Below are 16,919 nucleotides of genomic sequence, written 5' to 3'. Positions count from 1 at the left end.
TCACCTAGACACCCTGTGGCTAAAACTAAGGCCACTTAAAATCTGAGTGCCTCTGGATTGCTCACCTTGGCCCTAAGGTCTCACCTACCTTAGGAGTTTCTCCTACTCTTGATTTTAGCAACATGCAACCTTCTGATGCAACAAGGTAACTTTGACCCCTGGCATGATCATCCACATCACTTAACTGATCAATACCTTTACCCTAATGTGTAGAATAGTAAATGCATTAGTCACATATAACGGTGTATGCATTAAGGTTTGAGGAAATAGCTTTCGGAGCTGTCTCTTTGTCAAAATGTTTTCCCTCAGGGAGTGCAACAACCCAAGTGAAGCTGCTGTCAGAGCCCCCAGCACCTCAGGCTCTTGCTATGATCCTAGCTCTGTGGCATCACCTGCACCTTCTCCTGCTAGACACCACTGTCCAGGATCCCTGGTGGCCTGTCCCTAGCCACTCACAGTGGCTGATGTTGTGGTCTGTGTGGCAGACACATAGGTAGCTTCCGCCATACTCCATGCAGTAGCCTCCATCCGGACACTGCGTGTTCATGTTGCAGGGCGTGGCTGTGACTTCTGTGAAGGAAGAAGCTCCTTTAGTGACCACTCACTTCCTGGTGACCTTGTCTTCTCCAGGAAGGTGCCCTCCCCCCAGACCCAGTGACCCTACTAATTATGTCCAGGGACCAGTCAAGAAACCTACCAAATTCACAGAGGAGCCCAAAGAAGCCTGGAGGACACTGGCAGAGGGTGGTGTTGGCGCCCAGGCATCTGCCTCCATTCCGGCAATCGCAGTCATTGAAGATTCCTGTGTGGGATGAGGGGATTCTTGTGTGAGAATAGAGGAGAAGCATCCATGGGTAAAAGAATGTGGCCCCCTTTTCCTAACCCTGGCCAATCTTGGCCACCCTTCCACAAAACTATTGAACACACACACACACACACACACACACACACACACACACATACACACACAGAGGCATTTTTTTTCCCTCTTGGAGTTTCCTGCACATACAACCCGAGAGAATCCTCCCTAACTCTATTGCCACAGGCAGGCCCCACTTTCCTGCTCCAACCCTGGGCACAGCCGCAGAAGCCCCAACATACTCTCTCTGCAGTCGAAGCCCATGAAGCCTTCAGGGCATTCACACACGTATCCCTCATCAGCATCCACACAGGTGCCCCCATTCTGGCAAGGGTTGGAGAGGCAGGGCGAAGGCACCAGGTAGCTTCCTGCAAGGAAGACAGCGGTAAGTAGCCAGCTGGGAGAGGAGAATGCTGGCCCAAGAGCAGACATGGCTGGTGAAAACGGAGAAGCCGGTCCCCATGTGAGTTCCCACAGCTCTTCTCAATGCCAAGAGAGATTCGAGTCAGAATCAAGTCTTCTGGGAGCTGGCTTGGCTCAGGCTCCTTTTTGGGCTCACAAAAATCAGCAGTGGGGCTGGAGAGATGGCTCAGCGGTTAAGAGCACTAACTGCCCTTCCAGAGGTCCTGAATTCAATTCCCAGCAACCACATGGTGGCCCACAACCATCTGTAATGGGATCTGATGCCTTCTGCTGGTGTGTCTGAAGACAGCTACAGTGTACATACATAAAATAAGTAAATGAATCATTGATCAGCATTCCTGTTGGTTAAATAGTTAAGATTTCTCAATGATTACTAATTTAACTGCTGTGGTTTTAAGTCACCTGTTCTTATTTTATGACCCACACCATGGCCAGTCACAGTGATACTTCATGAATACTAGGGGAAAGAAAAATGAATGCCCCTCAAATATCCATCAGGCTAGGCACGAGTCTTCCAACTTTAACAAGTTCTGTCTGTGTGCTCTGTGAGTTACTGAAATCTCCCCAAACCATGGGCCTGTTTGTTTTGTAATCTATCAGCTTTCAGCTCATGGTTTTTGGACACATTTGTGGAAATCAACAGGTGATAGTAACTTTAGGTTTGTCTTCTTGATGAATCGACCTCTTCACCATTGTAAAATAATCCCCTCCCTTCCCACTGGTATTTCTTAACTCTGAGTGAGTCATCTGTTGTCAGCACAGCCGCTCAGCCTTCTATGGCCAGTCTAATACTGTTTTGTTTTGTTTTGTTTTTCAGGTATTAATTTTCCCATGTACTTTGATTTTTTTTTTGTAAATCGTTATATAGTAAAATCAACTTTCACTTGGTATATACTTATAAGCAGCTTAACACATGTATAGACTTGTGGAATCCCTATCAGAATCATAGCATAGAACATCCTGCCACCTCTAAGGACATCTGCACTCTATGACTTCAGTCTCATGAGCCCTGGTAACTAACTACCAACACCAATGGGTTCATCCTTGTAGTTCCACTTTGCAACAGTATCATATGAATGGAGTCATACAGCATGAAGTCTTTTTAAGTCCAGCTGTCTTCCCTCAGCATAATATATCTGCAATCCATCTCTCTCTCTCTCTCTCTCTCTCTCTCTCTCTCTCTCTCTCTCTCTGTGTGTGTGTGTGTGTGTGTGTGTGTGTGTGTGTGTCCATGTCCTGTTTGAGGCTGAGTGGTGCACCACTGTATGAAAGCACCAGCTTGCTGATCCATCCACAGGTTTTGGAGATTATAAATATACTATTTTTTATGTCTTTAGAGCTAATACCAGGAATAGGATTAGGATTGCTGGGTCAGATTATAAATGTCTGAAATGTCTGATTAGCATAAAAAGCTACCATTATTTACTGGGTAGCAGAACTTTTTTTTTATTCCTGACAAAGCTGTGTGTTTGTTGCTGCCCTGTGTCCATACTAGGTTAGTATTTTTGTGCTACTGAACTAAGTTTTCGGTGATATCTCACAAGTTTATATACACTAGTGTCATACATTTCCCCCAGATGTTATAAGCCCTGTGCTATTGCTTCATTTTAAAGGAGATCTAGAAGTTTGACCCACACATTGGACATTTCTCCCATTCTGGTCTTCTGTATAGATTGTCTGTATTTTTGTCTTGGACCATTTGTTTTATGTAAAGAATTTCCTTTAACACTTTATCTTTTTTTCTTTTCCTTCCTCCTTTCCCTTTCCTTTTCCTTTTCAACAGTGTTTCTCTGTGTAGCCCTGGCTGTTCTGGAATGTGCTCTGTAAATCAGGCTGGCCTCCAACCCAGAAATCTGCCTACCCCTGCCACTATACTATCCTGTCCCTTTCACACATTTTGTGAGAAAGCTGCTGAATGCTATATGAGCAGATCTTTACTGCACCTAAATTCTAGAATATAGTTCTTGTAGAGGGATTTTAACCCAGCAACATGGCTGCTCTGGCAAGAGACCACTCATCTTTAATCCCTCTGCCTGGAATACAGATATGCCCTTAGCACACACCTTAAATCCCTAACAGTGAAGATAAAGTTAGTTTGCAGAAGGAAGTAGCCATACTTGAAAGTGACATCTAATTAAGAGGCAGACAAAGTGATGAATCAGAGAAAGATTTGACAGGATGAGTAAGATATAGAATATGCCAAACCCTCTCAAGACTAGCACAGGAAAGAGAAGCTATTTAAGAGCATCACAGGGAGAGAGAGGAGTCAGCTGGGAGTCAGTTCAGTGCAGAGGAATTGAGGTCATTTGTGAGTTTGTGCACTTCAGTGCAGGGCAGCAGAGGCAGTTGAAGCCAGAGACTAAGGAGGAGCTGGAAGATTAGAGCAAGTTGTCAGAGTTAGTTTGAGGCCAAGCAGAGCAGTCCAGAGAAAAGCTGAGAAGCCAAATTGAATCAGTCTGAGTCGAACCAGCCAGGCAAAGTTCAAAAAGAACTAGAAAGGGTGAGCTTATTTAGCAGCAATCCTCTGAGACACCAATTATATCAGGTGAATAAAAGTTCCTTTTATAGGTCCTGTGTGGTCTGTACTGCTACACTGATGACTGGCTTCTCCTACTCTTGGCTTGCATGGTTCCTAGTGAGCACTGATTGCTGTTCTTGCTTCCTTGGATGTGAAATGTTCCTTTCTTTTGCTGACTTAGGTTTTTAAAAGATGGTTTATTTTTATTTATGCGTATGTATATGCCACATTAGTACAGGTGCCAGGGGCCGGAAGAGGGTTCCAGATCCCCCAGAGCTGTAGACACCGCTGGCTGATCGCCCCATTACTCGAGTCCTGTAGAAGAGCAGCAGGAGATTTATCTCCCAGTCCCTGAGCCTTCTCTTCAGCTCCCCTTACCTCTCATCAAATGCTTTGAAGATGAATTCTTTATCTCAGATGTCTAGAGAAGTGGTCATAGTGTGACTCTGGTTTTCCTCATGCGTTTCTTGAAAACATTGGGTGTAGTTTTCATTAAATTTGGGAACTGTGTGGCTACTCCTTCTGTTTGTGTAACTCTCTCCCCAACTGCTCCCTTCCTTCCCAAACTTCAGGGCCATGTGCCAGATGTTCACTGTTATTTTACAGCCCCTGGGGCTCAATTACTTCCTCCAGTCTTACTCTCTGTGCTGCATGCTGTTTCTGTTTCTCTTCCAGCTCATTGGTTTTGTTTCTTCGGTGTTTTACCAGCTGTCACTACTACCCGCTATATTCTGAATAGTCAGTTTTCCCTGTTAGGAATTTAAAAAATATTTTCCTCTTCTCATGCTTTCCCCTTAACAGTCTTGGGAATATGTAGCCTATTTACAGTAATTAAGTATTTGTATATGATAATTCTTTCATCTGTCTGTAGGTTATATTTTAATTATTTTTTAAAATTATTATCTCCCCACAGCTGCTTGGATTTACCCCCAGGTCTCCTGTTTGAGCCCTAGGAACTGCAGGGATTCCTGATTTCCAATGGTTCTTTTCCAGCCCTATCAATCCTCTGACTCAGATCTGCCAGGCCAAGGCAGAGGGGCCTCCTGCTGCTCCTTTCCTCCACAGCACCTCTAGCGCACTGCCCCCCCCACCCCCGTCTCCATTTTAGCGGCTGTTGAGTTGGAATTTTTCTTCAGTTCAAAGCACTGTACACTCTGGGCCTACATAGTGGACCAGAGTATCCCAAGCAGGATGTGAGGAGCAAGGACAGGCTTTGTTCTGGATCCCCTTTCTCTCAAGTTAATATCTCTGCTACAAGGTCTAATGGCTCAAGACAGGAATTTTGTAGGTTTTGTCTGGGTCTCTAACTGTGGTTTACGAAAAGGGAACTTTCAGGGCAGCTAACAAGCAGCAGATTAGATAATTGTTTTTCAAAATATCTCATTCTGGCCAACTTGTAGTGGTTAGATTCATTGTTTATACCTGTAAGTTTAGTGAGCGTATACCTCTAGTAGGTGGAAATGTCCATCATGTTATTTTCATCTTCCCTCCCCCTTTGAAGATGGAGTCTCATTATGTTGCCCTAGCTGATATTTTAACTCTTGATTTCAAATAATCCTCTAGCCTCAGCCTACAAAGTAGCTGGGACCACAGGTGTGTAGCCATACCTGGTATGTTCTGTTATTTTTATTATTCATTTCCACTTGCAATGTTATTTGGCACAAAATATGATTTCTCTACAAAACTCTTTTAAAACCACTTCTCTGTTTCCTGATACAAATCTAGTGAAGCACATTGATGTTTCAGTAACGACTCAGGAAAGGCACTTATGAGACGTACAGTGGGGACCTGAATACAGTCAAGAAGTGAGGGTGCCACACACACTCTCTGCTCTCAGGCCTTCACCAGGCCTGTCTTTTTCTCTTGTTGTGGCAGATGACAATGTCCATCATCTGGGTCTTCCTCTTGGGTAAACTGTGAACCCATTTGACTGCTCAGTTTCAACCATGTCCACAGTTGTAGACAAAGTTGGCTAGGCTTAAGGGTGCAGATACGCAGAACTTTTATCCCATGCTTTGCAATCTCTGGTTGGCTTTGTCACTGATCTGCCAAGGCACAGCCAACATTTACAACACAAGATAATGTAGAAGAGAACATATATGGTCCCATGTGGCAAAGACCAGGTTTCTCTCTGCTCCCCATAGCCAGGAAAGGGAAGGTGCTAAAAAGCCTTGAATCCTCTGAGTTGAGAAAAGGGCCTTGGGAAAGCTGTCACCTGTCCCTGATTGTTATAGATGGAGACTAATGTCCAGAAAGGACACAGCCTCCAGCCTCATTAGCATATTGCCTAGTCGCTTCTTGTTCTCCTCAGTTGGTGGCTCTGGAAGGGCTGGGAGGTGAAGAAGGTTGAGAAGAGGGGGAGGAAAGGTGGAGATAAAGTGGTAGCCACTCCACAGGTCACAGTCACTGTGGAGGACTGTGGGGCAGCTACCTGTCTCACACTGAGGTCCCTCGAAGGGCTCCACACAAATACAGCTGTAGTTTCCAACCAGGTCAACACATGATCCCCCATTCTGGCATGGGTCAGAGCTGCATTCATCCACATCTAGGGACAGTAAAGATGGGGGATTGACTTAAGCCAGACTGTGACCACCCTGAACCTGGCCATATGGGAGCCCTCCCAGCACTGCCTGCCACTTGTGGGACCCCCCCCTCCCCATGTATAGGTCACTCACCTGTCTCACAGGTGGCCCCAGTGTATCCAGCCTGACACACACATACTGCAGAGCTGCTCTCTGCCTGGCACTGGCCACCATTTTGACATACTTTGTTGTCACACGGAGATTGGGCTACAAGTAAGGAAGAGCAGACAGGGTATTGGCTGATAGACAGAGGTCCCTGAAGACATTCACTGAGCCTCACGCTTGACAGATCTTGGCTCAATGAGAGGGGATCCTGGTTATCTCTGGAAGGTGACAAGCTGGGAGCGAGCTTGACTAGGGCAGTCCCAAGGGTACCTAAATTGGTTCTAGTTCAGCAAACATGGCATGGAGGAGGGGCATGTGTGCAGGATAGGGTGTCAGGGAGAATGGGACCAGCTTCTGACATTCTTCTAAAGAGGGCTTCTGTCTCAGCAGTTAAGGGAGTAGCCACTGCCCAGCTCTGCCCCAGTCCCCTATGGCCAGCATGGTAGCAACCCTGAGGGTCTCCCTGGGCTTTGGCAGATGGACAGAGCAGCAGACCATCTGCGTCTCCACAGTAGCTTCCACTGGTGCAGTGGTTCTGCTGGTGCAGTGAGGGCAAGGAGGGGCTAGCATCTGCCTGAGGAAAAGCTCTCTTGACCTGAATGTGTTCCAACCATCCAGGCTTCTGGTTTGGGCTGGAACAGGGTACCCTGTCCACACTGGACAGCTGAGGATTCATGGCAGACCCCTCTTACCAGATGACAATCTACCTTTTTGTGCACTTAAAATCATACTTCCTAGCCGGGTGTGGTGGTGCACGCCTTTAATCCCAGCACTTGTGAGGCAAAGGCAGGCGGATTTCTGAGTTCGAAACCAGCCTGGTCTACAGAGTGAGTTCCAGGACATCCAGGGCTACACAGAAAAACCCTGTCTCAGAAAAAAACCAAACCAAAACAAAACATACTTCCTTTTCATTTCTTTGATAAACTTGTTACTTCTCTATATGTACAAATCTCTCTCTTTAAAAAAAATCATTTATTTTATGTCCATTGGTGTTTTTGACTGTCTGAGGTTGTCAGATCCCAGACAGTTGTGAGCTGCCATGTGGGTGCTGGAAATTGAACCTCAGTCCTCTAGAGGAGCAGTCGGTTCTCTTAACCACTGAGCCATCTCTCCAGCCCCTTGTATAAACCTCTTATTGTCATTAGCTACAGTCTTCTCAAGTACAAACGTGTGTGCGCACGCACGTGTGTGTGTGTGTGTGTGTGTGTGTGTGCATGCACTGAAATGGAATACTTAGCTTTTTGTGACCATGAATCCTGACAGGATTATTTTTCTAGACTGAAGTTTCGATATGGATGCTATTTGCATACTCAAGTCTAAATCGTAGCTTCTTAATCTGTGAATTGTAAATCCCATGTGGTTTCATAACTGCAATAGGGTATTGTGAAAAAATTGCCCCAGTAAATACTTCTGAATGCATGATAATTAAAAATTGAAGGTGAAATGCGTAACAAGTGTGGTGTGTTCTGGTTGTGAGCATTGTGTTGCTTATGGCTTCGCTGCCACCTTGGTTCTGAACCCAGTGGGCACACAGAGCATTGCTCCTACCAACATGTCAGCCAAGACCATGGGCACTGCTTGAAGCACCTCAGCTCAGATTCCAGACTATGCTATATTACAAACTAGTTTTCTTATTGTATATATGTTTTCTCTCCTAAACATACTTCTGCCATTTTGTACCATGTGTTTATGTGAAGCAGTATTCTTATCATTGATGCTTATAAAATCAAAATATTCATCAACTCTAAAAAGTATTGAAAATCCCCTGTCCTGTAGTATTAAATATTAAGCCAAGATTTAATTACATAAAAATAAACAAGCACATTTATCTTATGAGTGTGCAGATTTGCTTTTACCTATTTTCCTTTCATTTGTACCATGTAGCCTTGGCTGGCCTGGAGTTCACTATGTAGACCAGACTGAGCGCAAACTTATAAAGCTCCACTTGCCTCTGTCTCCCAAGTACTGGCTTCAAAGGCACTTACCACCTTTCCTGACCGCTTTCATCTTTAATAAGTGGTAAAATTATTTGTATGTCAGATAATTTAAAGATAAATTTCATGATTTATCATCATGGTGATTTATGTAGCAATTTTATGTACCTATATACCTGGGATTGCATAAAAATTTCTTAATCAAAAGGGGGTTTCAGAAGCCTCACTGAAACACTCTAGTAGTAGTTTGGTTTTTCATATATATATATATATATATATGTGTGTGTGTGTGTGTGTGCGTGTGTGTGTGTGTGTGTGTGTGTGTGTGTATAATGATGGCTACACTCTTCAGGACACTATGGGACCTTGTTTGGCTAAGCTCAGTCAGGAGTGGTAGTCAAGGTGTTTGGCATTAAAGGGCTGCCTTGGCCTAGTGCTCGGAGTAGCCCCCACGGTAAGGATAGGGGCTAGAACAGAAGGGACTGTCTTCAGGGACAGTGCAGGGTGAGGAGGGGACCCTGAGGAGGGCCCGGTTGAGTGACAAGAAACTGTGCTTGAGCTGCACTGTGAAGACAAAGGACTACCGTACTCTGGAAGTAGCAGAGTAGAGACCAAAGGATCCCACCCTGCACCCAGACTGTGAGAGCTTTGGAAGGAGCAGTTGGTTCAGGGGCCAATGGTGCGTGTGGTGGGAAGCTCTGTGCTCTACGAGCAAGTACCTTGCCCCTCCCTGCCTCAAAGCGGTCCCATCTCAGCCCAGAAATCCCCAACCTTCTCCTTCCAGAAGACTCCTGACTCTGACCCTGGCCCAGTGCAGGACCTGGGTTCTCATCTACTCCAGAGCTTCACCCCTCACCTAGTGCCTGGGCCAGGAAATCTGTCTGCTCTAGGCTCCTGTGTTTGGTCCTGCACATATCATAAGATAGGCCATCCCTCTAACATCAGGCTCCTGCTCGCCCTCATGACAACCCTCTGGGCTGCCCACACTGCTGCCCAGCTATGTGTCTTCCCCCCTGCAGTGAGCAGGGCAGGCGGGTGCATCTTACCCAATTCACAGGTGGGTCCCTTGAAGCCGGCTGGGCACTGGCAGCTGAAGCTGTTGACACCATGGGTGCAGGTCCCCCCATTCTGACAGGGGTGGGATGCACACTCGTTCACATCTGAAACATGGAACAGGCTGGGGCCTCAGTAGAGGAAACTGGAAAGGAATTCCAGGGCTTTGGGTAGGGGTGGAGGACAGACTAGGCCCCAGTCCTAGACAGGCCTTAACTTAGAGTTGCTAGGAGGAGCAGCAGCAGCGACACTCACTGCCACAAAACCAAAGTGTGTGGCCACCATCGGTTTCAACATCATGCGGATAGAGATCTTTGATCTCAAAGCCACTGCTGGACCTGCAGTGTCTCCCCTGAACCTGGTGTATGACCAGCCGGTAAGGAATGGTGTGGTATAGGGCAATTGGTGGGCACCTTGCCCCCACCTGGGTCCCAGTGACTCACCCAGGTGGCATCTCCGGCCTGTGAAGCCAGCGAGACAGGAACAGGTGTAAGAGGGATTGCCCGTGACACAGTCATCAATGCACTTGCCACCATTGAGGCATGGACGCAGGACCAGGCACACAGAGGCTGTGGACACAGGAAGGAGCCCAAGTCTCATGCCACTGCATCTAGGAGGTGGGCAAGGGAGCCACCTGCAATGGCCATGTCTCCCTTCTCTCCATCAAAGGTCAGCTTAGCGACCAAGACATTGGTGATGGTGCATCTTCGTGCTCATGTTCTGGATCTGTGAGCTGGAGCCAGTTTGCCTGGCAGGTACTCTTGCCAGGATCTTTTGCTGTTTGTTAATGCCCTAAGTTCTGACTTTGGCTTCCTGTGGAGGCAGACATCCCCACAACCACCTATACCCATAGCTCTTCCTTTTATCTCTTTAATCCTTTCCTCCTCTACCGTGGACACTTCTAGAAGCTCAGGGCTGCTCAGCCACCCTCCTGGTTTCCTAAGCTGACACTTAGTTATCACAGCAGTGGTTATCATGGCTCCCTGGGCTGCAGGGAGCCTCCAGAGAGGCCCAGCAATCCAGCACAGCATTCACTGTGGGTGTCTTCAGACAGGAAGCTCGTCATTCTGTCAGCTGGCCTCACTTAGCAGTGCTGTGCTCACTTGGCTGACTAATTTGGTTGCTCTGTTGCAGCCATGGCCACAAGAGGACCCGGGCTTGCTTAGGAGTTACACTTCCAGGCACAGGCACTGGCTGCTTCTCAGTAAGCTTGTGTCTATGTAAAGACCCACAACTGGCCTTGGCTTGCAGTTTAGCTGTGTCCCTGGCTCCTAGGGACCACAGGCACCAAGGCATCCCTGCAACTGTTTCCTGTGCCTTCTTATTTCAGAAGCCTGGGAAAAGGTGCTCCGTAATGGGATGGCACTTCATCCACCTGAGCTGCTGTAGCTTGAAAAGCATGGTTGACCTACACATGTGCCTGATTCTCATCAGAACCTAATACTCTGGCCTTTGAAAGGGACCCCCCCAACCCGCACCACAAGAAGCGCCCGCAGGACCACTTCAGATGCTATGGCCCAGAGTCCTGGTGTCAGAGCTGATTGCTAGCCAGGAGGGGGGCTGGCTACCCTGGGAGTCTGCCCTTGCTGCTCTGGGGCTGGGATGGCACTGAGTTCCGCTTTGGTTTCCCAGGCTGATCTGCTATATGCAGTCAGGTGGATCTCAGTACCCAGCATGTGGGCAGCTTCTCCCTCCCCGGTACTGCACACCCTCATCTCCCCTTCACCAGACGGTCGGTCTCCCTGACTCTCAGTTGTGGTCTCTCAGCTGAGTTCTCTTTAGGGGATTCAGTGCTGGGGAAAGGCACCCGGTTCTGTGGCCTCATTCACATGAGCAACAAGTTTGTGGGGTGGTCCCAGCAGCAGCCTGTCTTCAACACAGGTTTAGGAGGGTTTGTGATGAGGGGATCTCCTAATTGGCAGGTCAGCCAGCCAATGCCTGGACATCTCTGCATTGTGGGCAGGGTGCTTCAGGGTGTGGTACCTTCTAGAGGCGCCATGACAGTAGAGCTAGGGTTCCTGAGTGAGCACACGACTAGTCTGGGCTACTAGACCAGCAGGACCATAACATGCTCTGGCTTGTCACCAACACCAGGACTACGGATGTCCCCATTCTCCCACCCGCCACCCCAGATGGAGGCAGGGGTGGGATGTGGCAACCCTGCTCTGTTCCTCTCCCCAGAACACCCAGGTCACTTGAGGTATGGGATGGGATGGGCTATGGGACAAGGGCATGTGTGGGGATTTAGTGAAGTGGGGGATAGGTTCTAACCCCTCTGCCCCACCCCTACTGCCACAGGGTTCCTCAACCCTCCCCTCCCTGAGCCTCTTACTTGTATGGCCGCAGCCCCCCACGCGCACCTGGGCATCATCGATTCTAAACGCCCAGCGGCCGGGCACGCCCACGTTGGTGGTGGTCTCCACCTCAGCCATGTCTGCTGTGCGCGAACCGGGGATGTTGAAGTATCGGTGCCCATCACCTGCGTTGAAACCTGCCTGGGGGTGGGGCAGAGAGGGAGGCAGGTCTCCTTACAGTCACCGAGTCCTCTCTCAGGATGGCCAAGTCAAGGATGGTGGCCTTGTAAGCAGATGCCACTACAGATGTTGGGGCCTGCGACTTTAGAGCCCCTCAGTCAAGTGTGGTACAGGAGGTCCTCCCTAGCTTCCAGCACTCACCACTTAGCCTCTAGGCCTCACTTAGGGCCCAGGAGAAGTGCTACCCCAGGGGAAAGTTGGGGTCAGGAGGCAAATGGAAGTACACAGTATAGGGGACAGGCACATTTGGGACTGAGACCTTCATGGGAGAGGAAGGGGCAAAAGCAGCGCAGTCTATTTTGTGGTTCTCGGCACTGAGAGGCCCGAGGGACACGGACTCACTGTGGCTGCCACACATTGATCTCTGCATAGGTCTGGAAGGGAGCAGGTATCTAGCACAGTGAAGTTCTGCCTACCTCTCCTGCCCATGTCACCTTGGCAGGAGGGGCAGGAGCCCCTGAACACTGGGCACCAAGTCTACCCAGGCTTACCTGGGCTGCAATGCCTCCCAAGCCATCAGCGTCACCCCCGCTGCTGGCATGTGTGCCTGTAGTCCACAAGATGGACTCATAGTTGAAGATGGTGAAGGAGAGCCGGCCGTCGGTGATGAGCACAGTTTGGAATGTGTTAACCTGCCAAGACATGGGGCCAGCTATGACTGGCTGTGACTGGCTGCACTCCCTGCCCCATATCAGAGCCCCCTTTGTCCCTCAAATGGACAGCCAAGCAAGGCAGGACCATGATGGCTTTGCTTATCTCTACAGCCTGGTGCACATCGATCCCACTGTAAAGGGTCAGAGACAGAACACCTGGAACAGACACTGTCCCCAGCCTCAAGGGGCTCCTACAAGGCTGGGGTGCAGATGCCTAGTGGGCTAGCACTCACTCAGCAAACCCACAAAGTCTGCGTGGTAATAACAGAAACAAGGAGAAAAGCGGCTTCTAACGTTAGGTTTGATGGGTTTCCTACCCTTTGACTCCATGAACGCCCCTGAGAAGTGTACCCTGAGAGAGTGTTTCAGATTGGGGTGAAGAAATGACCTTGGGACACAAGGGAAACTGAAGGAGAGCATCATGCCTAACTTCTCATGAGAGTGTGAAGTCATTCAGTCAGGCATGAGTAGTATGTGGGCCTATGTCGGAGTCCAAGCAAGTTTCAATCACTGGAAACAGTGAGGAGCTGAACAGAAGTCATTCTCACACAAAGTTGGGCAGGAGAGACAGCAAGCAGATAAATGCTTTGTGTGGGTGGCTGGAAGGGGTGATGGTCAGCAAAGGCCAGTGGTGGGGCTGTGGAGTGACAAGATACACAAAGTGCCTGCGTCCACATGGTGTTGAGAGGCTCCAACAGGTGCTGCCTGGTTACACTGCACTTCTGAGCATGTCCTGCTGCCTTTGTTAGGGGCTTGTATAAACCCTGCAGTGTGGGCTTGTCTTGTTGGTTCTGTTCAGGGTTCTCATCCGGTACTTGAGACACTGGCTGCCACCCAGTAGGTCCCCTCAGAGAAGGCCTTATTGTGGGAATAAACAGCTTGGAAAGGCCACTTGCGCCCCAGGGCCTCCTTCCCTGTGGCTTAGCTCCTGGACCAGCCTATGCACAGTAAGTGCTGGGAACACCTGTCTGGGCGGGCAGCACCAGCCAAGCACAGCCACCAAAGACACACAGGGCTCAGCCACTCCTCCTGAGAGCAGGGGACACAGGGCTCAGCCACTCCTCCTGAGAGCAGGGGACACAGGGCTCAGCCAGTCCTCCTGAGAGCAGGGGAACAACAGCCAGGTGTGGAGGCACAGAGCTGTGGGCCCAGGACCTGGAGGACCAGGAATCGAAGGCCACCCACAGCTACACAGTGGGGTTGAAGCCAGCCTGGGTTACAGGATACCCTACCCAAACAACAACAACAACAACAATAACAAAAACAAAAACAAAAGAACAACAACAACAAAAACAAGCAACAACAACAAAAACTCAACAAATGCTGGGCTGGTGGTTCAGCTGTACCAGTGGTTCCTACCCAAGTGTGAGGAAGAATATTCAGCACTAGTAAAAAATTGGGACATGGCTGCCCATAAGCCTGTAACCCCAGTGGGATGGGGGGTGGGGGCAGGACAATTGCTTGCATTTTGTTAGCTGCTAGACTAACTCAAAAAGCCTGTCTAGACGATTTAAGAAGTGATAACACAGAACAGGACACCCAGGACATACCACACTCGCACACACATATGAACAAAGCAAACCTATAAGAACTAACCAACCAAAACACATTCCACTAATTAATAAAAAATAAACAACCCCCCCAGAACAGACCCTCCCCAACCCTGACCCATCCTGGAACTGCTAGAGCACCAAGCCATTCCAGCAGGGTCAGGATCCTTCCTAGCACCATGGTCCCTGTGCAGCCCCCACAGGAGAGCTGCTATGCTGGGCTTCCCTGCTTCACAGAGGCAGGGAGGGCGAGGTTCTGTCCTCCATGCTGGCCCTGTGATTTCAGAAGTGCCAGGAGCCTGAGCCCAGAGCTGTTCTTGGGTATAGACCACCTGTACCTGGCCTGCCTTGGCAGGGTCCCAACCACACAGCCTCCCTCCCAGGCCACACAGCCACCTGGACTCACGGGGGAAGAGCTGCTGCCTCCAAAGAAGGTCACACGGTACCAGGTGGCAACAAAAACCCAGGTAGCAGAGAAGTCTGGGAGCTCAGGAAAGTACCGTCTGATGTCCTCCGTGGCTCTATTCAGCATGGCTGGGTCGGTGGCCTCCCGGTAGTAGACATCACCTGCACGCCGGTTGTCCACATCCGCCCAGAAGGCCGCTACCACACATCGGTCTTTGGCGATGGGGAAGGCCACGGGGGTGAACTGAGAAACTTCCTTCAGAAAGGAGATGATCCCGTTATTGTTCACCTGTGAGGCAGAAAGCCAGGAAGTAGATGTACCAGGCACTGCAGAAGGTGGTCACCCCAGTGGCATCTCAGCTGCCCCACCCCCTAGCATCCTCTTAGTGATCCAGCTCAGGCAGTCATTTCAGGCTGGCTGAGAGCCCCTGACTCCTGAAATGAGACCACGTTCTCCCCTCTTATGCAGCCCCAGGCTCTGAGCTGTGTACTACACCACTGGCTTTGTTGCTATCTATGCTACACTCTGGCCAGGGGCCTTGAGAGGGTGGGTCAGTGTTCCCACATTGTGCCAAGTTTGGAATAGTAAACTGGTGGCTCAGGGACAGGCATGGCTGTGGTGGCCACGTTGAGAAGAGTGTGCTTGCGTCTCCAGGCAGGCAGGAGGCTCTGGCCCCAACTCTGAACCTCACTAGCCATGCAGTCAGGAGACAGTCTAGCCTACCCCTCTGCGCCCCAGTTTTCTTACCTATGAGACTTGGCTCATTCTATCTGCCATGTACTAAATCTGTAAGTCAAAGGTAGGGCATTTGGGAGATGGTGCAGTTGTGGGGTAGAGCTCTCGTGAATGACAATGCCCTCATGAAGGAAACCCAAATGCTGCCTTCGGCCAGGTGAGGACACAGCCAGAAGAGTTCGGTTTCTGAGCCAGAAGGCAGGCCTCAGCGGTTATGGGATCCGGTAGTGTGGTGGACTTCTCAGCCTCAAGGACTGTTAAGTCCTGTGGCTCATACGTTGCCCAGTAGAAGGCATCTTGTCACAGGTGGACTGTCTCTAGCTCTGACCTCACAGGGCACTAGGGTTTCAGTTTTGGAAGATACAAAGAGTTGTTTGGTTGGCTGTGGTAGCTGTAGGGAGGAGCTTAGGCCCAGAGTGAATGTGTGTTATCGGCACTAGCACAGTCGTGCCTGGCCCCCAGTGCCTCAGGCCCATGACAGAGGCAAAGCCTGCCTTGGGTCTGAGTACAAATGTTGACAGTGTGTGCAGAAAATGTACACCATAGCTTTCTCCTCTAGATGCTTACAGTCTGAAGAGTGCTCTCCTATGGATAGTGCTCCTCCCAAGATTAGCTAAGCCCCCTTGTTCAGCAGGACACAATAGCCTCAGCTCCCTGTCCAACTGTGTAACTTAGACGTGCAGAGCTTCCAGGGCGGAGCACCAGATAAACCAAGCCACATCAGCTCTTATGTGTATCTATGGGTCTGTCCTTTCTTCAGTCCCATGTTGTCCCTAGTTAGGGTTGTGGGGCCCGCTCCATACAAGAACATGGCCACTGGCAATGATTAACACAGCTAGTAAATGCATGTTAGCACTACAGAACTGTTCATTCCTAAAATCAAAGACATATGTATTTCATTACAATAAAAAACTGGGAGGAAATGGTCAAGGCAAAAAAGTCTTGATGGTGGTTATAAAAGGTTTCCCAAAAGGCAAAATATAACGAGCAATCAAACGCATATGACAAAGTAACAGGTTGTTAAGTGGACTTGATGCACGTACAGAAAAGCGGTGACCTGACACCAGAAGGCAGGTGGGTTAAGCCACCGTGTAGAGCTGTGAACAGGGACCTGACACCAGAAGGCAGGTGGGCTAAGCCACTATGTGGAGCTGTGAACAGGGACCTGACACCAGGAGGCAGGTGGGCTAAGCCACCGTGTGGAGCTGTGAACAGGGACCTGACACCAGAAGGCAGGTGGGCTAAGCCACCGTGTGGAGCTGTGAACAGGGACGAAGGAGTGATTAGAACACTCATGAGAGACAGAGCCAGCACAAGGAGCAGAGAACAGTAAGGACGAAGCATTGGAGAGCCTTCCAGGATTGACAAGGGACATGTCAATGTCCAGTAACCTCAGGTACCAAAACAAAGCCACACTGAACCAGTGTGGGAAAAGTAGGAAGCCGGCTGCAGAGAGTCACTCTGAAAGAAGAGAGCTGACCAGAGTCAGGAGCCATTCAGGTGCTCACCGCCGACTTTCTTTTTTTTTAAGCTTAACCTCATTTATTATTTAAAGTTTTTTTTTTTT

General features: G+C 49.3%; 1 protein-coding gene across 3 annotated transcripts in view; it reads right to left on the bottom strand.

The window, feature by feature from the left end:
* Nucleotides 1-16,919, bottom strand: part of Sned1 (sushi, nidogen and EGF like domains 1) — a 61,920-nt gene that overhangs the window by 27,627 nt on the left and 17,374 nt on the right. For 2 of the 3 annotated variants that reach the window (XM_021197739.1, XM_029538403.1), the window contains exons 2-11: nt 14,618-14,905; nt 12,500-12,640; nt 11,807-11,969; nt 9,918-10,043; nt 9,468-9,581; nt 6,476-6,589; nt 6,232-6,345; nt 1,102-1,227; nt 698-802; nt 457-570 (exon numbers count right to left, since the gene is read on the bottom strand). In XM_021197739.1, coding sequence (XP_021053398.1) covers nt 457-570; nt 698-802; nt 1,102-1,227; nt 6,232-6,345; nt 6,476-6,589; nt 9,468-9,581; nt 9,918-10,043; nt 11,807-11,969; nt 12,500-12,640; nt 14,618-14,905 — 1,405 coding nt within the window. Of the gene's footprint in view, nt 1-456; nt 571-697; nt 803-1,101; nt 1,228-6,231; nt 6,346-6,475; nt 6,590-9,467; nt 9,582-9,917; nt 10,044-11,806; nt 11,970-12,499; nt 12,641-14,617; nt 14,906-16,919 lie in introns of those variants that run through there. The other variant, XM_029538404.1, reaches the window with a different exon arrangement.

This window comes from Mus pahari, chromosome 5, assembly GCF_900095145.1.
Source record: "Mus pahari chromosome 5, PAHARI_EIJ_v1.1, whole genome shotgun sequence".
In the NCBI taxonomy this organism is placed as follows: domain Eukaryota; kingdom Metazoa; phylum Chordata; class Mammalia; order Rodentia; family Muridae; genus Mus; species Mus pahari.
Note: the sequence above shows the minus strand (reverse complement) of the source record. Positions and strands in the feature narration are given on the sequence as shown.